This window comes from Bidens hawaiensis, unplaced genomic scaffold (assembly GCF_021521415.1).
Source record: "Bidens hawaiensis isolate Kalapana, Puna unplaced genomic scaffold, B.hawaiensis_p1.1 tig00010730_1, whole genome shotgun sequence".
NCBI classification, from domain to species: Eukaryota; Viridiplantae; Streptophyta; class Magnoliopsida; order Asterales; family Asteraceae; genus Bidens; species Bidens hawaiensis.
In genome coordinates, this window is record NW_027491820.1 from 548564 (window position 1) to 570626 (window position 22063).

The 22063-nt window shown below is 36.0% G+C and overlaps 3 protein-coding genes across 3 annotated transcripts; all 3 read right to left on the reverse strand.

Annotated features, from left to right (window-relative positions):
* Positions 1 to 765: 765 nt before the first annotated feature.
* Positions 766 to 1706, reverse strand: LOC143535964 (auxin-induced protein 22D-like). The gene is made up of 3 exons (XM_077030068.1): positions 1537 to 1706; positions 1176 to 1460; positions 766 to 1085 (listed from the first exon to the last, which is right to left on the reverse strand). The coding sequence occupies exons 1-3, from the start codon at positions 1704 to 1706 to the stop codon at positions 1010 to 1012; spliced, it is 531 nt and encodes a 176-aa protein (XP_076886183.1). The 3' UTR covers positions 766 to 1009.
* Positions 1707 to 6016: 4310 nt separating this feature from the next.
* LOC143535984 (magnesium transporter MRS2-I-like) lies at positions 6017 to 10205 on the reverse strand. Its single transcript, XM_077030082.1, has 10 exons — positions 9875 to 10205; positions 9410 to 9439; positions 9159 to 9273; positions 8592 to 8713; positions 8017 to 8091; positions 7713 to 7937; positions 7428 to 7472; positions 7282 to 7326; positions 7051 to 7200; positions 6017 to 6328 (listed from the first exon to the last, which is right to left on the reverse strand). Exons 1-10 carry the CDS (start codon positions 10145 to 10147, stop codon positions 6242 to 6244), a joined length of 1167 nt encoding a protein of 388 aa, XP_076886197.1. The 5' UTR covers positions 10148 to 10205; the 3' UTR covers positions 6017 to 6241.
* A 3214-nt stretch (positions 10206 to 13419) lies between these two features.
* Positions 13420 to 17919, reverse strand: LOC143535983 (protein transport protein SEC23 G-like). The gene is made up of 2 exons (XM_077030081.1): positions 17149 to 17919; positions 13420 to 15244 (listed from the first exon to the last, which is right to left on the reverse strand). The coding sequence occupies exons 1-2, from the start codon at positions 17881 to 17883 to the stop codon at positions 13598 to 13600; spliced, it is 2382 nt and encodes a 793-aa protein (XP_076886196.1). The 5' UTR covers positions 17884 to 17919; the 3' UTR covers positions 13420 to 13597.
* Between the last annotated feature and the right edge of the window lie 4144 nt (positions 17920 to 22063).

Here is a 22063-nt window from a genome sequence, read left to right on the forward strand (position 1 = left end):
AGATTTAATATTGCCATCAGAAGGTTACCATTAAGTTTAAACCGGATGATAAAAGTCACCCCATTAATAGGATTTTTAAGTTCTAAAAAGAAAGAATGATTCACTTTGTTAACTATTAAGTTATACTTTCTTTAAAGACATTGTAAACCCGTCATAACAACCGATATTGTCTTTATCTTTTTGTTACACGAGTGAAAACTTCCTAGCTTCTAGAATTTCTCTCACGCAAACACGCTTTAATCTAGAATTGGCTAAGGTGTCACAGATTTACCGCGTGCTACTAATTATTTGAATTATAATGTGGGCTCACAGATCTGTATGGAGATATGCATTGATATGAGACATAACATGCCTGGAAGATGATATCTTATTTGCTGGACATTTGACCTTTTCTGTTCACCTTTAATAATTTCATTCATATCCTTCCAGTAAATGCCCCATTATTCGTTGTCGATTTGAGTTCACCTTCAACTAGTAATCCTCTATGATTCAATTCAATACATGGCTATGCTATGCTATGCAGGCTTTCCTTTAAGTTGTTTATGTGACTCAAGTTTTTGGTCCATTATTTTGTTACAAAACTTTAAAAGGTTTTGGACTATAGGCAATTCGATTATGTTAATGACCTTAAATCCGATAACTGACTGAATCAAACAATTGCATTTGCTTTAGAATTGAATCATGTATTTGTATATATGAAACTTCTAATGATAACATAATTAAAAAAAATGTATTGCAATCAAGATAATTAAAGAACATCAAAAAACAACACTGATATTGATCCTGCCATAAATTTACACAAACAAACCTACATATGATGATGCATACTATGGATTCACTTAGTTTGAGTGAATCCTTTGATTTTGAACTGCTATATTAATCTTGTCAAATTAAGTTCATTGATACAGATGACATATTCAAAATATGAAAATAGTTCTTGGAGAACTCAAGCTGAAAGATTCATCTTGTACTCTTCCACTCCATCATATATCATCATCTTTGGTGACCTTCATACATTATATCCCAACCCTTTTGCTTCTGATCCTTTCATGATCCTCATTCTCTTGCAAGATACTATAAACATCCTGCTCATAATAATATTACACCATCACATGAGTCATCATCATACATATAATACATAGATATAGATACATACAAAGAAAGAGAGGACTTACTCCCATGGAACATCACCAACAAGCATCAAATCACCATCTTTGTCTTCATAAGCAGGTGCAAAGTCAGATCCTTTATAGCCATCTCTCTCAGAATAGACACCAATTGTGAGTTTGAACATGTTCTCCAAAGCCTTTAGAAGATCAGGGTACCCTTTGTAAACCTTCAGGTCAATCTTCCTAAGATAAGGTGCACCATCCATGCTTACTTTCACATACATCCCACTTTCCTTTTGAACAATATTCCTCCGGTAGTTCCTCACCGGTGGCCATCCCACCACTTGTGATCTGCATGCCATTTCATTAATATTAATTAATCTATATATATACATACATATATATGCATGCATATGAATATGCTTACTTTGTAGCAGGTGCAGTTTCCATGTCAGCCTCTTTGTTTTCGGTCGTGCCACTGGATTCATCGTTGGTTTCGGGCTGCGATCGCTTATTGTTCTTGAAGCAGTCGGATTCGTCTCGTCCGGGCAATCCGAGAGTAAGATTCAAACCATCTTCCATGTTCATTTTGCTCATGATAATGAAATGCTAGACAGGCTAGATGGAGGGAGTATTTATATGTATAATTACATCTTTAGTTGGTGTTTATAAAGTATACAAACATATGGTTATATTATTTAATGTGAAAAAAAATAAAGTAAAATTAAAGTGAACGAATTAAGGACAAAGGCAAGGTAAGGTGTCGGTGGCAAGAGCAGCAACTTTGAGGAAAGTGCTGCTGCATTTAGGGGACATGAGTTAGACAAGGGAAGCCAGCCATGTGATTTATGTGAAAGCAGGAACAAGTTCCAATCATCTGACGGTCATCATTCACTCTGGGATGGATGTGGGAGTCAAATCAGGACCCTTCATTCCTAAATAGAGAGCATCCCATGTGATATTTGGTGGACCACATGCCCATGCCCATGCCCATGCCCATGCCCATGCCCATATTCTGTATGGATAACAGACACTGCTAGTTAAAACTACTGTATAGATAACACCAACTGTACAATATATCACCTACGTAACATCACCTTTGGTATTCTATCCATATATAATAACATCTTAGTTCGGACACTGAGGAAGTTGTCAAGTTGTCAGTAATACCCCACATATAGGTGATCCCTCCTATTATTTACGTGGGTAATTTTGTTACCCATGTTAGGTTTTTCGGTCTCTACATTCACCAACGAATTGCAATCCATTTAATGATATACAAACAAATGTACCCGGTAATACGTATGGATAGATAGCAAACAAACGTACCCGGTAATATCTCATATGAATAAGTAGGGTTTGAGATGGTGAAATGGGAGCAAACCTTACAACTATTCTATGGATAAAAAGGCTGCTTCCAGTAAGACTTCAGGTCAACAAGCATTTTTTTTTACTGTAGAGAAATACACATAAGATACAATGTATACTAGTAGTTGAAGAGAAAAAAAAAGGAGGCATAAAATAAAAACCCAAAGCACCTAGACAAGCACCTAAGGCCAACATCTTGAAAGAAAAGCAAACAAATTAACAGGTAGGACAAGTTAGGACACCAAGGTAAAACCTAACACAGATCAATGATGAAGCGTTGTAACAAGGCTATTAATAGACCTAATTATTAAATTATAGGCATACGTAAAACACGAGTTAGCTTGGAGACCTAGTGCGTGTCGTACTCTTGGGTTGTTACCATGTTTTAATGTAAATTATATTTCAAAGTTTTATATAATGTTAAACTTTTATTATCCCGATGTGTAAAAGTCATCCAAACCATCGAGTCACCCGTCTAGACCCTTGAAAACTAGGATGGGACATGTGTGGAGTAGACAAACGATGGCACATGTGAGAAGCATGGAGGCCCTCATAGTGAAGGGACATGTGATGAGTAAAATAAGTGAGATGTGGTCGACTTGATCCTCACTAGAGACATGATCAGGTATATGATTTCTTGAAGACGTAAGATAAAAGTTAGGAATTATCAAGATTTTCAAGCCCACCCTTTCTCATACATACACTTATGGCCTAAATATTGTCGCTTTAAACTTCCAAATCAACCAAGAGTTTCAATTATACAAAATATATGAATTGACACAAGTCTTGGTTTTGGTAAAGGTAACATATTCACCTGGTAACAATGGTAACAGACTCTTGTAAGAGTATTCTTCGGTTTTTATAGATCTTGACCATCTTTTTGAATATTCCAATTCAGCCCCGTGACTTATACTTTGGCTAATTACAATCTGGCCCGTCAACTCATAAACGAATAATTGAACACAGTAAAATACGGTACTTTATAACACATGCCCAAATCATCTCAATATCCCTTTACTTTTCGTATCTTATCTTAAATGTGTGCCACCCCTTGTGTGCCCACTCTGCTACCTCAAAAAAAAAAAAAACAAAAGAAAAAAAAAACACTTTAATTCTTTTCCTATCCAACCTTGTGTGCCCACTCTGCTATCCATCCTTCAATCTTCTTGATGATCTACAATTGCTTATGTTATCATAGCTAACCAAACTGTAACCTTATATAATTTCCCTTTTGTCTAGCTGGGAGCTTCTTGTCGCACAAAACTATTGCCACTCCTCTCCACATGCACTAGGGGTGTTCATGGTTCGGTTTGAAACCGTGAAACCGCCCAAACCGGCCATTGGTTCGGTTTCACGGTTGGTTTTTTTCTTTAAGTTTCGGTCGGTCGGTTTCAAAAATTTCAAACCGTAACGAACGGTTTGGTTTACGGTTTATACCAAAACCAACCGTATAGAACCGGACCGGATCGGATAATTTAATTATATATATATTACATTATATATATCAAAATTTGTGGTAAATACAAAGTGGTAATTGGTAATATACATATTAGCTGAATAGTAACTGAAAATGGGCTGAGCCCAAATCCCACAGGCAGTGAAATGGTGAAAACTTTGTTTTGATGTATTTGGATGCTAAGTCCATTAATTATTTTTTATAGACAGTTATCTTATGTATTATGCTAGTTATCTTAATGTATTTTCATGTTTTTTGACAATTCGTGCTTAAATGTGACTGAACAAATTGTATTTAAATACGTTAAACTTTGCAACTTATTCACAACCTAATAGGGCCAAACCGTGAAACCAAACCGTAATTAGCGGTTTGGTTCGGTTCGGTTTAAGAGTTCAACGGTTTGGTTTTGGTTTACAAGAATCAAAAACCGTTACTAACGGTTTGGTTTACGGTTTAACCCAAAAACCGCGAAAACGGACCGTGAACACCCCTAACATGCACCATTCTACCTAGACACGGTGGGCTACGTCACTGTCAATTTCCTCGTAGCTCTAAATAAGTGATCCTAAATACTTTAACTTGGTTGTCAGCATGACCACTTTCCATTTAATAGCTATCACTTATTTGGGTGCCCGCTTATTGCTAGCACCACTAAAGTTAGTGTTAGATCAAGATGCTCAAGTAATAACATATGGCAATATTACCAATGAGGTTTTGATCCTAAAGGACCACATAACGAGCAGCAGTTATCCGATCAATGTGTTTCAAGAGTTTAAACGCATTAACGTGAATCACTGACGTGGATATGATTATTTGCATAAATAATTGTATTTATTATCCTGTAATATTAACTGTTATTATTTACAGTAATAATTAGATAAGATTATTTATATAATTTAGAGTTATGTAAATAACTACACACACGAGTTTTTGGTTGCCTTGCTTATTACAAAAGCATGGAGATACCGGAAATGTACTTGGATTAGAGCATCTCCAGCCCATTTCCTACCATATATTCATACATATCATATAATTACACTAAAAGTTACTGTATTTTTCTCTATTGTCAAATAAATAATATTTTTATACCTTTATCATTATATTTTTTCTCTCATTTACTCACAACCAGTTTCAGAAAACATTAAAAAATTATACGGTGTGAACAGTGAAACCCCGAATTTAACTTTATAATATAATATTTTCTCTCTATTCTACTCACAACCATACCATATAATTTGCAAATTTCCTTTACATATTTTTAAGGTACGGGACAAAGGGGCATGAGTTTTACGATGCCCAACACCGTAAAATTGTGATATTAAGAGACGTCAAATTCATGGAAAATATGTTTGATATCTTTGATACCCCACAAAATCCAACAGTGAGCATGTTGGGCCTAATACCCATTAGGCGGAGAGCCCAATAGGTCAGGAAACTGTGTTTGATACCCCACAAAATCCGATAGACAATGAGGACTCACAACTCACAAGTAGTGGGGCACAAACCGGTTAGCCAAAAACCGGTTAATTTGAACAGTTAAATGGTCAAATAACCAGTTAATCGGGTCAGGTACTACCCGGTTTTGAGTCAAGAAAAGCCAAAATAGAATTGGTTAACCGGTAAATAACCCGAAAAAACCAGCTTTAAAGAAAAATAATAATTAAAAAAAAAGCAACCTAAAAACCGGTTTCGGAGTTCAATACTACAAACCGGTTTCTAACAGCCAGGTTGAATCGGGTATAAACCGGTTTTCTTTGGATCAAGTACTAAGTCACTACACCAGTCAGCTTTTCGGGTAGAAACTTGTTAGCCTGTGCACCTCTACTTACAAGTCGAGAATAATGTTAAGCCCAATAACGAAAACAAAGGCCCACACGCCAAAAATAACATATCATGAAACCATTAGCAGTTTGATCTTGATGATTATGAAGTTACAGACCATTAGCAGTCCGCCACAAATCGAGAGTTCTCTAGTACATCCCTTAGCACATTTCATTTCTTATGATAAGTTTACCAACACAAAGTGTTTCAACATGTTACAATTATTTCGCCATCACCAACCACCATCCTCCCCATTCCCGTCTCCATTACCATATCCAAATCAAATGTAACCAACCACACATATAGTATTGAATAATAAAAATATAATGCTTTATTTCAACAGGTTGCAATAATGTTTTAACTTCAAGTTTGTATGCTTTTCCTTCATGTTCTATTTCAAGGAGAACCAAAATAAAAACAAGAGTCAGTATTAGTACTAGTGTACCTAAAAAAACCATGTGCAAAGTTAGAAATCAATCATCAAGATTCAAGATCCAACGAGCCCTTTAAATTGAGCATAGAAAACGATGAAAAGAAATATCACAGCCGAAAATGCGCCTGACAAAATTACCACCTGTCAAAATTTCAATCCATCAATACATTAATTTACTTATATTTACGCTGTGTTTTATCTCTAACAGGTCAAACGAGCCAAATAAAAAGTTTTACTAACTTTCAGGCCCAATTACATTGTTTTGGGTTATTTTAGTCAGGCCCAAACATTTCATCACCAATTCTAGTTCCCGATTAACTGACCCATAGGCCATAACCAAAGATTTAGTAAAAGTTTTAAAATGTCAAATGGTAAAGCTCAAATAGCTAATACCAATTTATTAATTGATTAAAAAATTTCAAGCCCAAACTTTCACGCCCAGTTACATAGTTTTGAGCAATTTTAGTCGAGCCGAAACATTTCATGACTAATTCTAGTTCACTTTAACAAACCATAATTTACAAATGTCAAACAGTAAGCTTAAATTATCAAAGCCCAAATATCTAATAACAATTTATTAAATGGTGAAAAAAATTTTCAAGCCCACCCTTTCGGGCACAGTTGCATAGTTTTGGGCTATTTAGCCAGGCCCAATTACATAGTTTGGGGCTATTTTAGTCATGCACAAACATTTCATGAGAAATTCTAGTTCACGGTTCAACGACCCATAACCGAACCAAATAAACTTGTAAACTGATTGGCCTAACCGATTGGATTGGTTAAGCAATAGTTCGGTTATGGTTACGGTCTTGTGCTAAAACCGATCCAAATCAAAATATGCAATTTATATTTTCTGTACTAACCCATTTAAACATGTATCCGTGATCGTCATTCCATGTATAAGGTATATTCATGCCAAATATACCCGTCACTAATGCATAGATTGACATGCATACGGTTCCTGAACTTAAAAACAGCTCCAACTGAATTAACTGATTTCTATGATTGTCAAGCTGTAACAACAATAATTGTGGTTTTAAAATCACAATTTGTAAATAAATTTTAAACAAAACTCATTAGAAGCTTCTGCATACCTGAATGTTAATATAATCTTCTGTATCATCAATATACTCGCGCAACTGCACAATTAACAATTTCATGGTTAAAGTTTATCATAAATATCTCAACTTTATAAAAATGTTTCTTTAATGTAATTAGATATGGAATTTAAATCACTCACACTCGTTAACTTGTTTAATGTTCCATCAATTTGCATGAAATACGCCTGAAACACAACAAAAAAAGCATGTTTTAAGTTCTTTTGTTTATAAGAAATGAAAAAATAAACTGGGATTAACGTTGGGAGTGGACTAAACTTGCAACCATCTCAAATATGTTTAGACTTAATTTGCAACTTTTAAAATGTAGACACCAAACTTGCAATATGCTCATCTCCATGTAAAGTCCTCACACTTGTGCAACTTTCTCAAATTAAATTAAAAGAAGGTTGTAGGTTGTAACTAACCTCTAGAAGCATCTCAAGCTCCTCAACATCATTCTCATCTCCATGTACAGTCATCACACTTGCCCTGCTGGCTCTAGATATCTTTGAGCCAATAGTGGGGGACCCACAAAACCAACTGGCTGCACCGGACCCACTTACTGGTGAAGCTGAAGATAACTTGCGTGACAAGTAAAGATCCGCCATGTCATCATCATCATCCAGAAGTCGTTCAAGTTCATCTCTAACCTGCAAAATGCAAATATATTTCAAAGGGTGATTAGGAAACAGTCATTATATACGTGGCATATAATAACATCGTGTATACCTTTTGAACACGAGCGGTTAACCGTGTCATTGCACTTTTAAGTTTACGAACGCGATCCAAGTTACGGCTACTGATCTGTCAATCCAAATTCGAAAGTTATACGAACAGAACATTCAGTGAACAGTTTGGCGGGAAGCTCGTTTTGTTTGGCTATTTAATAAACAAACAGATATGAACAGACCTTTTTGTTCATTTAGTTAAACGAGCGGGCATGAACATATGTCAGGTTCATTCATTTATGTTCATTTAAGTTTATTCATTTGCATTCGTTTATGTTCGTTAACTTATATTTGTTTATAGTTTACAAAATTAAAATATCACTCATTACAACTTAGTCTGGTTTTATTGATTTTTAGGCCCATCAGACTGATTTCCACATTTACTTTTAATTGGAGTTTGGCCAGTTATGTTCATTCGTTTACGTTTGTGAACCGTTTGTCTATAATGTTAAGGAATGAAGTATGAACATGAACTCATTCAATTTCTTAACAAACGAACACGAACACGAATAAGAAAACCTCGTTCGTGTTCAATTGAGTAAATTTAAAAGAACGAACACGAGCATCTGCATGTACCTTAGAAGTAAGCTCATCCAAAGCAGGGTAAGCATCGGTTTCCAGTTCCGTTGTACGAGCAGCATGAAAGCTGCATATAGCCTCTAAGAAAACCTCAAGTGCTCTGAACTCAAAAGGAGATTCTGCACGCGTTATTCAACCAACAAATTAAGAAATATTTCTTTCCAACAAATAAGAGTTAATTGCACAAATGGTCCTTGTGGTTCGATCATACTGCGCATTTAACCCCCAGTGTTAAAACCTGACAGTTTTTTGGGTTTAAGTAACCTCACATGCAATTGCATGTGAGGACATATTTGTCATGTTCATTCGCTTAACCTTAACTGAACAAATGATCCAACACAAACAACAAATGTATGAGGTTTTCTTGTTCATATTCGACTGTTAAGTAAACGGTTCATGTTCGTTTGTTAACATTATAAACACGAATGTAAATGAACATAAATGGACGAATAAACAAACAAACTGAGACACCAATTAAAAGTAAATGTGAAAATCAATCTGATGGGCCGAAAACTAACCCACAGGTGTCATTTGTGCAATTAACTCAGAAGTTTACTAACATACCGCCTTCTTCACCAGTTTCAACATCATTAGCATTATCATTTACAACAGGCAATCTCCTCCTTAGTTCCTCAACAACTGGTATTACATTATCATCTGATGGATCTCGAAGCAACACCTAACAAATAGCATGAAAACAATCTTTTAGTTGAAGCACGGTATGAATCATATTTGTTAGACTTTAACATATAATACATGTCTCCCACAAACACAGAGAAAATGAAAAAATAAAATCAATAAAAAAAAAATCTAACCTCTTCAGCAGTAATTATAGCCTTGATATGCTGCATGCATCAGAACAAAGCCACAAACGATAATTAGTAGAGAAACTAACGATAACAAAATGATCATTAAAATGAGACATACAGATCACAGAACAAAACATCTGTTATATATATTATGACAATATGCATTGACTTTGGTGAAAATTTCAATGCATGTATTTTGTTGTGTACATAAAGAGCTTATATATAAAAAACAAAAGGAAGAAAAAAGGACACTTTAAGCTAGCATAATAGAATTGAACATAAAGTTTAAAGCTAGCACATACTTTAAATTCTACTCTTTTATAAACTATTCATTTTAATTTGCAGAACAATCAAATCCACATTAACCACTGATTTGATAACCACAGAATAGCCCCAAAATGAAACATAACAACAATAATAATGATAATGATGATGATAATGATAATGATAATTAATAAGAAGCATGCTCACTTCAAGGTTAAGAACAATAGCTCGTTCACGGCCTAAAATGGTGGAAGGATAAGACAAAAGAGGATCGAGAATCCTGAGATCACGAGCATGAATCTGAACTCGGTGCATGATTGCGTACTTGTCGATATCCATAACCGTCTCACTCACCTCACTGTCGATCAATATCCAGCTTCTCGCGCTCGCCTTCTTCACCACCATCCCTACGCCGCCGCCGTCCGCCGGTGTCGTCTCCGGCGCCACTGTCGTTAACATTTCTCGAGCCATCGCTAACATTCATCCCCAAGATCAAACCCTAATTTATTGAATTGGAAAATGGAATTAGGGTTTCTGGAGAAACAAAACCCTAATCAACAGATCACATTTTTATTAGAATGAATAAAATTGAGTGATGAGAGGACGACACAAGTCTCAGATTTCATGCTTTTTTTTCCTTCCCCTAAATGCTGACTGGCATGCTTATGACTTTTGACCCTTTTAGCATTATTATTTTATTATATTTTTTCTACTGCATTAAATAATCATTTATTCATCTTTAACATTTATTTGATTTTTTGTTTTTATCAAATAAATTGGAGTTAGTTGAAAAAATTAGTAGATTTCAAAATCAACCTTATATTATCCATTACTTTTTTATCTTAAATAACGTTTAAAACTACCTCTAATACTCAAGTAAGTCTTTCTGAGATGAGATATTAACTGTTTCTACTGATTTTGATGCTTCAGACCTGACTCGATTAAAGACGTCTTCAATGAGTAAACCGCACACTATTGGAAAATCCTCTTTAGTCATGTTTCAAGCCTGAGACTTAAAGGATTACAAGGCTTAAACCATCATTAGACCAGAAGACCAATTGCTATATTATTCACTATTAACTTTAGGTTTTATATTTTGGTTCATGTAGTTGTAAAAGGTAACAAAAAATGTAATTTTCCATTTTATAGGTGTTATTAACTTATAACAATCCATCCAATAAGGTGAATTGGATTATATTTGGTTCGTGAATCTATTTTCTTCGTAAAATTTTTCATTATTATCTAAATATATAAAGTTTGGTAAAAGGATTTCGGATGGAAAAGTATTTTATTGGAAAATTAATATAATTTACAATACTCGAAATAATTACAGCACGGATGCTTTTCTAGGAAAATAATTTATAACTAGTTAATTACAATGAAAGTTACAGCAAAGAATTAATTTAGCAATGATTTGTAATTTTATTTTAGCCATTCGATTTTTCTAATTTCTCTAAAGAAGATTGCAATGAAAGGTTTCATGTATATGGTGAGATCAAACACTAGGATTTGTATATTATGCATAGTTCAGAAAAATTATGAAAAGTGGTTTGTGGTTTATATTTGCACTATTCGTTTTATATGATAAGTTATAGTTAAGGGGTTAAATTAAAAACCTATGTTTATCATTTAGAGCATTAGTGATGAATCAAAGCTCATGTAGCGTATTAATGAATTTTCTTGATAAAAAAATAACAAGTTCATGAACTTCATACGGTTATGCCTCTCTCACAAAGCGTTATCCCCCCCCCCCTCCCTCTCCACGGATTGTTCGTAGTGACAAACTTCCCTCTTTCCCTTCTTCATCATGCTTGTCATTTCTTTTATTGACCTAGCTCTTTCCTATTTCACATCAGAGCTTGTAAAGATGAACGAGGCTCATTACAGGTTTTCTTCGCATGTTAGCTAGTGTTTGTGATGTGTGCTCTTAGGGCATGCATAGTGGGGCATTGTCCATCCCATGTGACACCCTCAAAACGCAACTACACCGCTATGCATGTTGCCCACACGGAGTGTTTTTAACTCTTTTAGAGTCTAATCATTTTTTCCAACGATAGCTTCTTGGAGAAAAAGAAGGTGGTCCCACCGTTAATTCAACTAACCTCCATCGCCCACGTCACCTCACTTCTTTTAATTAATTATTTTATTAATATAATTTTAAAAGTTATTTAATTATTCAATGGACTTCAACCACTATGCATAAAACCGGAAAAGCCTCTCGTATCTAGGTGGGGTCATGGCAGGAAAAAGAGGTGTTTGCAGCCGTTGCCCTTAGGCCTTCTGTGAAGCGAATGACTAAGTTGAAGGCAAATATTAAGATAATTAATAATTGAAATTTGTCAGAACGATAAGCACGCTATATTTAGAAAGTTTATAACCAAAAAAATCAAAATTAGTTCCAAGCTCTTAAATCATGCAAATCAATATACTAGCGACATTACTATTACTAATATATATAATAATATATATAAAAGAGAACTTTGGTGCCGCAAGTACCTGGTTGGGCCACTTGGCGGCTCCTTAGTGGTCACTTTAGTTTTTTTATTGTTTATATTTTTGTTTTTTTAGTTCTGGTAACATAATGTAAATCGATCGAATGCCAGTTTGACTTTTTCTTTTTTTGTTTTAGTTCCAATATCGTAACAAACGTGACGGTTGCCGACCAAATTCGCATAGACACCATATTTTGTTTTAGTTCTAGGGTTGTAACGAACGTAACGGAAACCAACAAATGCCAAATTTGTTTTTTATTTAGTTCAAATTACCGTAACAAACACGAAGGAGACCAACCGAATTTGCTTAGACTCGGCACCTCAATGTCTAAGATTGACAACGCTCAGGTTTTACCGCCCGAGTTTTAACAACCATCGCCACCCCATTGGTCAACCTCAATTTTTTATACTTTTTTTGTTTTAGTTCCGATATATAAAGCACGTAATCGAAACCGAAGTAATTCGCATCGATTTACCGTTCAGCGTCTGAGACCGACAACGCTTGGTTTTACCAATGACTGGATTTTACCGATGTGTCCGACGCAACGCACCGAGTGACAAACTAGTTTAATATATTTATCTTTGAATCTTTTATCATGTATTCTATGAAGAAAAACAAGGTTGTGGGGTTTTCCGTATGGAATTTTGTTTACTTTTTGATATTGTTCCCCATTCATTTCCTCTCATTTTTCTTTTCTTGAGAAAAAGCCGTAATGAATGGACAAAATTTGATATTTCCAAGAATCAATTCCGTTGCCTGCCTTTCTTTTTGTTTTTATAATTTACTTTTAAAAATATATATACTGTACTCTTCAAACCTATATTACAAGTTGCATATGTTTTTCTCAAATAAAAGCAAAACTCATGGATCTGTAATTGTTTTTCTTAAATATAAAAACAATTTTAATCATTTTAAAATTTCTTGCTAATGATCCAAATACACGAATTTTAGGAAACTCAAATACACTATAAAAACTGGTGTTAGTTCTAGTTCTTTTTTGGTGATTATTTAAAGTGAGAAGGCTCTTCGTATGTAAAATAGAAAAAAAATTAATAGGGATGAACAATTCCTTTCTAAATATACTGATGAGCAATAACATTTTCTTTCTTTGCCACTCGCAATCCCTTCTTGTATTATACAGATATCACTCACAAAGTTTACCAAATTGAATGCTCTTGGAAGATTTTAGCAACGAAAAGTGAACCCGTAAAGCTTTTGTTATTATTGTTTTCGTTGATGTCAAAACTCATTAGCCTGTATTAAACTTGTTATAAAAGCCAAAACATGTACTAAACTCGCTCAACCAAAAAATTAACACCCAAATCGAACCATAACCTAACCGATTGTTTCACATTTCCAATAACCACAACTTTCAACTACAGGTTCAAGCCGAACTAGAACTGAAATACATCTATACCACAACAACAAAACCGATAATCAACCCTGAACCGCCAACTCTTGCAAATGCTCGATAAACACTTGCAAGCTCACATCATCGGTCATAATAACCTCGGACCCATCCACATAACTCGACTTGTGTGTAACCGAAGGATTCAACTTGGCCAACAAAAACCTAGCCTGACTACTATGCTGGTCACACCTAACAACCTTCGGAACCGGGACCCGTTGACTCACGAGCTCCTCCACCTCAACCTCGGGTGCCTCCAACAACTTCCTAAAACCCTCATGGTTCGGGTCCCGGTCATACCCCATCTTCTTCCATTGCGCTATTTTAGACCCATAATGAATCACAACATAAAAATAAGAATCAAATAGCAAAATCACATCCGGTGACAACGAGCACACGTCTAACAAAACGGGAACCGGAGGCCCGCTAAACGAGTATTGTAAAAGTGTCGGTTGAATCATGATTAACGACCCGACAACTCCTTCGCGGTTCAACATTATTTGAAAAAATGCGGTTTCATCGGGACTCGTATTGAACACGTCTATAAACTGAGAACGTCTTAAATGATACATGAACTGCGGGTAGAGAGAGAAAGCTGTAGAGAGACGAAACGATGATGGGTCTTCGGGTATGTAGTCACCGAACTTTGATGCAAAACTAATCAACTCCTTATCGAGCCACCGAACCACCTCACGAGGGAAATTCTTACTCGTTTCATGAACCGCAAGTCGAGCCATGACCGCACCCGCGGTCTCCTGGTCAAACCCGGCTGCGATCTCGGGTGCACCACCACTAACCCATCGTCTTGCAGCCGACGTGACTCGTTTTCTAAACCCCATGTTTCCGTGTCGGTATTTTGTAACAAACTGGATAAAAAACGCGGTCCCGGGTTGCGGTTTTTGTTCCTCGCTTACTTCAAAAAAGAACGCGATGGACGTTTTATCAGTTATTGTTCCGAGCTTCCACGTGTGGGTCCCGCCTTCGCCGACCTCATTCTCGCTAACCGACGCATTTTTTTTACGAAGCGAAACGCATGGACCGATTGCCCCATGTATTTTCACGTCTTTTGTGGTAACGATCTCAATGCTAGCGTCGAAACACATGTTTAAAAACCCGTGTTCATCACGCTTGAAAATGTGACGTAAGCTTTTTCTAAATTGGTCTGATTCGAAAGACTCGGCTAGCATTACGAACCCACCAGATTTCTCGACCGGGGCCCGCATCTCAGCTACTCCAACTTGATCGAGAGAGCACGCAAAAAGATCAAGAACCGACGACAAATCGGTCAGTTTCTCTGATATTTGTTTGTAAAACTCGCACGATTTATAATAAAACGGAGCGTGACCAGCGTTAATGTCGCGGTGCGTTCGGATTGAGTTGTTGAGGTCTTGGCTTGCAATTGAACCGGGTCCGATGGTTGCGGGCCCGGATGTGAAAAGCATGACACGGGATCCAGTGTGGACCGAGCATGCTTCTAGAAGGGCTAAGGAAACGAGTACTGCATTTCCAGTGCATCGTGAGGCCCGGTGGCCCGGTTTGAGTGGTGGTGAATGGTGGATATCTTCAATGGCGGTTGCAATGTTGAACTCACATTCGGAAATCGGTAACATGAGACTGTGTTTTTGTGAACCTTGTGGTTTCCCGAGTTGTTGTTTTGTACCCAGAAGATCTATTATCTGAGAATGTAGAAAACAAACAGTTAATATTGAAAGAACAATGTTTTCCTAAAACAAACATCAATGTGAACATAATAGATCAAACCGGGTAACGAGTAGAGTGCATCAATACAGCAAATCAAAATGACTAAGTTTTATAGTAGAGTGATTTAGATGGTTCATAGTTGGACTTGGAAACACTTTTGAGATACCTTTAAACCACTCCACATGTTTGGCTCGTTTCTTTTATCTAAACCATTTTACATTTAGCTATTTAAACCAAACACTTGTAACGGCCTAAATAGGCCGATTCTTTATAATAATAATACATAAAAAAAGTTTGCATGGCGTATAATCCGCTTTCTCTAGAAGGGCACGGTTTACCTTGAGGGTCTTGACGATAAAAGCGTCACTGTAAGAGCCAAAAACTCAAAAGCTACATCAAACAGCTTTACCCTAAACTCAATAATTTCAAAGCATGCACAATATCTACTTGATTGATCATTTTGATTTCCTAACAAAAGTTTATTCCTCAATGATATGCTCTCAATGATTTCTTTAACACCATTCCCATACTATCTTGTATCTTCTAGGGGTGCTTACTGTTTAGTTTAAAACCATGCAAACTGGTCGTCGGTTTGACTTCATGGTAGGCTTTTTCATAGCTTTCCCTCGGTTGATTTCAAAACTTCCAAACCGTAGTGAATGGTTTACACCGAAAACTGGCTGTATAGAACCATAAGCTTTTACTATATATATATATATATATTGTTTGTAATATTTTATTTTTTTTGTAATATTTTATTTTAGACTTATTTAATAAAAATGGGTTCGCTCTAACTTATTTGAACTTTGAAGTAAACTGGGGCTAAGTGGCTAGTCTAATTTGTATGATCCCACTAAAGTATTCAACTCTGATCTCACCTAACCCTAAAGGAGACATGAGTAAGTACTAAGTGCCTAAGTGGCCAAGGGTCAACTGTGACTCAAAACTCAAAGACAATATTTCTATAATGATGATGATAATAACAATAATAATAATAATAATAATAATAATAATGACAGTGAGAATTAGTAATACTGAACATGAGAGAGCTGATATAGTGGACTGGGATCAAAGCGAGAGTGATAACATTAAAGCCCAAACCATGAAACTACACCATTAGTCACGGCTCGGTTTTGGTTCTCGATTACCAAAAAACCGTTACCAGTGCTTTGGCTTACAATTAAACATAAAAACCATCAAAACTGGAGCGTGAACACCCCTATTATCTTTTCACATTCATCTAAGCCTACTAGGGATGCTTAAATGCTGCATAGTAAGTAGTGACAATGATATAGCCTGCCAATGAGACAGCACCGCTTCATTTAATATGACTTCACAACTTGTCCTTGATCCCAATTACATTAGTTCTCCAAATTTTAATCTAATTATGTGCATAGGCATAGTTGTTAATAAGAGAGAGAGACACAGAACTTAAAGAAAACTTGCTATAGCTCTTTGATTATTTAATCACAAAAGGTTGGAGCTTGGAAAACAATCGCTTTATACCATGCTGTTAAGCAAGAATTAAAGTTACTAATTTGGCATCTTAGGTACTTGTATTAGGTCAATTCCCATGTCTTCAAAGTGATCTTCCACTTGACAACCAACTTTTAATCTAACAAAAACGTCCCCGATGGATTTACCTATGTCTGCCCTACTTATAAAATATCCAAGTATTGCCTACATGGCTACGTATATCATATATGACATCCAATACGAGGCCTCTTGGTTACTATAATTACAATAATTATGCTATAAACCACTTGGGTTCACAGTTACATTGGCACACAACAGGTTAAAATACTGCAAGCATGTAAATGCATACAACAATATTATGTAACCAATCATGCATTTTTTTAAAACTCGAATCGAAGCATACCTGGCTAGACGAAAGCTCGCGCTCTCCATGAAAAACAACGACCCGTAAACAATCCGTAAACGCAAGATCATACACTCTCACCATCAAATCAAACACAACCAACCCCACCATCACATTCTCCGGCAACTGCCCAACCACCAACAACAACTCATTCTTAACCGCTTGCAGCTCCTCCTCACTCGAGCACGCATCCACCACAAACACAATCCCAATCCCCACACCCACCCCCCTCCCACCCCCACCCCGCTGATCCAAACTCGACAACGAGCCCGACGAAAACGACAAAGAATTCAACTTCACCCCATTCCCAGTCCCACTCTCCCAATTATACCCCGAAACCGAATTCATCCGGGTCGGAGCCAAGCTATTCAATTTCATCAAACCCTGATGACCCAATTGGTATTCAACAGTACTGTAAGTCGGAAACAGCTCAGCCGGGATATTATTCTCCCCAATTTCGGCATACGATCGTGGAAACGAATTCTTCTGGTAACAAAACGGGCAGACCCAGATACGAGATGGGTAATCGACACGGGCGTAGGGGTTTAGAACCGACCCGCAACGAGAACAGATGAGTGGATCGTATGATAATAACGGGAGGTCTGTGAATTTCATCAATGGGGTTTGCATAATTGACAGAGGGATTACGAGATTGTTTGATTCGGGCTTGGAGACTGGCCATGAGTTCCATGACCAGCGTAGGCCTTCGATTGCTTCCAATTCCACGAAATCCATTTGATGGGATTATTATTATTAAGTGGGAGTTGTCATCTTCATCGACTCTTTTAAGTTTTTGGATCCGAGGGTTTCCTGTTTGTGACAAGAAAAGTGATCAAGATTCTGGGCACGTGATGTCACGTGAGACTAAATTTGGCTACAAGTATTATTTAGAGAGAATTTAAATTTGTTAGGATCATTTTGTGAATATAATGATGATGTTGAAGTAATGAGTTAAACATGGTTAATATGATTGTATTGTTATTAGCTAAACAGTTAATACGAAAAACTATCGGATATCGGTCAATGGCCGATGTCTGAGATATCATTTATCACAGTGAGATATCGGTGGAATATCGGTAATTTAATATCACGTAAAATTCAAATATGTAGCTTTTCACACTAATAATTCAGTATAGTCTCATACCATTAACAAATTAACCTTTTGCAAATTACAAAACACCAACAATCTTAGCAAGTAAGAATTGATTAAGACTTAAAACAATAACATTGAACACTAAAAGTTGATAACTAGGACTTAAAACACTGATATCGGGAATATCAGTGACATATCGGTCAAATATTAGTCCAATATCGGTCAAATATCATTGATATTAGCGGTACCGATATTCTGACTTATATATCGCCAAGGGACCGATAACCGATATATCACTGATATATCGGCGATATCGACTGCAGAGGTTATTAGTGTATGTATGTTATGTTACATTTCATACCTACCTATATTATTAAAGCAACACAATCCTTTCACATGTCATTCAACTAGACCCTTCACATAGACTGTCAAGTGTACAAGTTTTCATTTTTATAATTTTCATTTATGAATGATAAAATGAAAAATATCATCATCATCATCATCATCGTACTCAGTATATCCCACCAATAGCAAAGCTATGGTAGGGTCTGAGGAGGGTAAGATGTAGACAGCCTTACCTCTACCCCATGGGGATAGAGAGGCTGCTTCCGGTGAGACCCCCGGCTCGATAGTAGTTTTGCATCAAGCCTTGGACATATTACATAAGGCACATAGCACTCAATCATCGGGACGCTGGCTGATTGGTGCATGTACCCTTGTCTTTCGGCTATCAACGCCACCACATGATGCCTGATTAACCTTCCATCACTTTTAACGTTATTTTCACAAAATTAGTAAAATAACGTCAAAATTAGTGCAATTTTACTTTTGCCCACCCGAGGGTTCACACATATATACATTATATGCGCGCACCGCAAGCAGGGCACATAAAATGAAAAATATGTTGGTGAGAATTCAACTCATTACCTTGCTTTTAAAATGTTTGTGGCTTACCAACTTAACTAAAATGAATTGATGGTAACCTTTTCTTTTTTCTTAATTGGTAAAGATTCACAACCTTCCCTTCTTATTTTCTAATCATCATCATCATCATCATCGTACTCAGTATATCCCACCAATAGCAATGCTATGGTAGGGTCTGAGGAGGGTAAGATGTAGACAGCCTTACCTCTATCCCATAGGGATAGAGAGGCTGCTTCCGGTGAGACCCTCGGCTCGATAGTAGTTTTGAATCAAGCCTTGGACATAAGACACATAACACTCAATCATCGGGACACCGGCTGATTGGTGCATGTGCCCTTGTCTTTCGGCTATCAACGCCACCACATGATGCCTGATTAACCTTCCGCCACTTTTAACTTTATTTTCACGTGATTAGTAAAATAACGTCAAAATTAGTGCAATTTTACTTTTGCCCACCCAAGGGTTCACACATATATACATTATATGTGTGCACCGCAAGCAGGGCGTTCTTATTTTCTAATAAAAATACAAATTAATCTTACCAATATATCTATTTTAGAAGATTGTTTATATCTTATGAATTTATAAGGTATCTTATTATACATATTATTCAGGTTAACTTTTTTGTGATATATTTTTAATCACCTGTGTATCACACTAGCTATATTCTAATATAATAACATTTCTACTGAATTAACTGTCATATTAATCGTGCAATAGATGCATGCATAAAATTTAGTATGTTTATTCATTATAATAATGATTACAACATTTAAACTTTAACATCTCTCAGTAATGCCATATTATGATCATACTTTGTGATTATTCTATTAACAAATAGGTTGCATAAGAGGGGTGTCAAAATTTGTTGGATAAACCTTTTATCTTTCATTATATTCCGAAAGTAATGTAATTACTGTGTGTTCTTTTCTTTTGCTCAAAATTGAATACATATACAGAGGAATAACAAAGTAGCCTTAGTCTACGAAAGCCTTTATGGAAACTAAATAAATACAATAAATATAAATATTATTTACAATAATAGGCTTGGACTAATACACCCCCTCGGTATTTGTGGTACCATCACGAATGCAAAGGCTGGACTTAAATTTGGAGAAAAGAGGATGAGGCAATCCTTTTGTGAATATGTCGGCATATTGGTAATCAGCTGGTATATGTAACACCCATATGTCTCCTACCAGGACCTTGTCAAGTAGTAATTACTGTGTGTCCTTTTCCTTTGCTCAAAATTGAATACATATACAGAGGAATAACAAACTAGCCTTAGTCTACGGAAGCCTATATGAAAACTAAATAAATACAATAAATATAAAATATTATTTACAATAATAAGCTTTGTCAAGAACTTAAAAAACAGATCTTATTATTTGAACCAGATCCAAAATTCCAACTTAATAAACAAAGACCAGAACAATATGTGATTGATAGACAAAAGAGTATATGAAAGATTCAGCAGAAAGCTTCGAATATATGTTCTGCAGGAGCTGCAGCTGACCAAGAATAGAAATTAGGGTTTTTTGTGTTGTTAGTTATATTCCAGACATCAGCGATTATAAGCTAAAAGGAAGGACTCATCCACCGACACCACAAAACTTCTTTTCCAAGCTAAGCCCACTAAAACACTCCAGCCCACTAGAGACAAGCAAATAGGTCCGAAGTCAAGCCCAAAAACAAAGAACTCACCAGCCATAAATAAAAGGCAAAGTATTAGAAACAACGATACAAAACTGAAATATAATTTTTATTTTTAACCCCCCCCCCCCTCAGTTTTACATCCAAATATATTAAACAAACCCAAGTTTCGTAACATAACGGCATGTTGACTTACTAAAAGTCCTTTAGTAAACATGTCCGCCAATTGCTTGTCAGATCACCCCTGATGATATTCTTTCACGTAGGAAAAACAAGTCAACCACAAAATGTTTTGTTCGATTGTGAAAAACCGGATTTGCAGCTATTGATATAGCTGCATTATTATCACAGTGTAAGGATACAGGAAGATCAACATTGACTTTTAACTCCTTTAACAGATTCTTGATCCAAACTATTTCTTCAGTGCAGGGACACATAGCTCTATACTCAGCTTCAACAGGACCGAGAGACTGTCAACTGCTTCTTGCTTTTCCATGCCACAAGTGATCCACCAAGGAAAATACAAAAACCTGTTACAAATCGTCGAGTATCTAGGCATTTAGCCCAATCTGAATCAGAGTACCCAGTAATATTAAAAGATCCCTCTTTTTTGAATAAAACTCTCAAACTAGGAGCTTTCTTTAAGTATCTCAACAATCTTAAAGCTATTTGTAAATGAGCATTAGATGGTTTATGCATATATTAACTTAAAAACTGAACATCATAACAAATATCAGGTCTTGTATGGGAAAGATATATTAATTTCCCAATCAATTTTTGATACCCAGTGATATTTGTTAAAAAAGATTTATATTTTTCACACATATGAGTGACAACATAATTTTGTTCTATAGGAGTATTAACTGGTTTGCCTGCACTCATGCCATACGCAGCTAACAACTCCATACAATATTTTCGTTGAGATAAACAAATCCCTTGTTCTGACTTAACAACTTCAATACCTAAAAAATATTTAAGGGGACCCAAATCTTTAATCATAAAAGTTGATTTCAACATTCGTTTAACTTCATCGATAGCATTGACATCATTTCCTGTCACCACTATATCATCAACATAAACAAGTAAGATAACAATCGCAGATTTTTCAGATTTAATAAACAAGGAATAGTCACACATAGACTGGGTAAATCCCATTTTTAGCAAAGAAGACACAAGTTTAGCATTCCACATTCGTGGTGCTTGTTTTAAGCCATATAGAGATTTGACAAGCTTACACACACGTGT

Coding starts and splice junctions, on each gene's coding strand:
- LOC143535983 (XM_077030081.1), bottom strand. CDS start 17,883: ATGGATTTCGTGGAATTGGAAGCAATCGAAGGCCTACGCTGGTCATGG. Junction 15,245..17,148: donor GCGAGCTTTCGTCTAGCCAG/GTATGCTTCGAT, acceptor CTACATTCTCAG/ATAATAGATCTTCTGGGTAC.
- LOC143535964 (XM_077030068.1), bottom strand. CDS start 1,706: ATGAGCAAAATGAACATGGAAGATGGTTTGAATCTTACTCTCGGATTG. Junction 1,461..1,536: donor GAAACTGCACCTGCTACAAA/GTAAGCATATTC, acceptor AATGGCATGCAG/ATCACAAGTGGTGGGATGGC. Junction 1,086..1,175: donor GTTGGTGATGTTCCATGGGA/GTAAGTCCTCTC, acceptor TATTATGAGCAG/GATGTTTATAGTATCTTGCA.
- LOC143535984 (XM_077030082.1), bottom strand. CDS start 10,147: ATGTTAGCGATGGCTCGAGAAATGTTAACGACAGTGGCGCCGGAGACG. Junction 7,201..7,281: donor AAGATTATATTAACATTCAG/GTATGCAGAAGC, acceptor TTGTTGTTACAG/CTTGACAATCATAGAAATCA. Junction 6,329..7,050: donor ACGGATACATGTTTAAATGG/GTTAGTACAGAA, acceptor AAATTTTGACAG/GTGGTAATTTTGTCAGGCGC.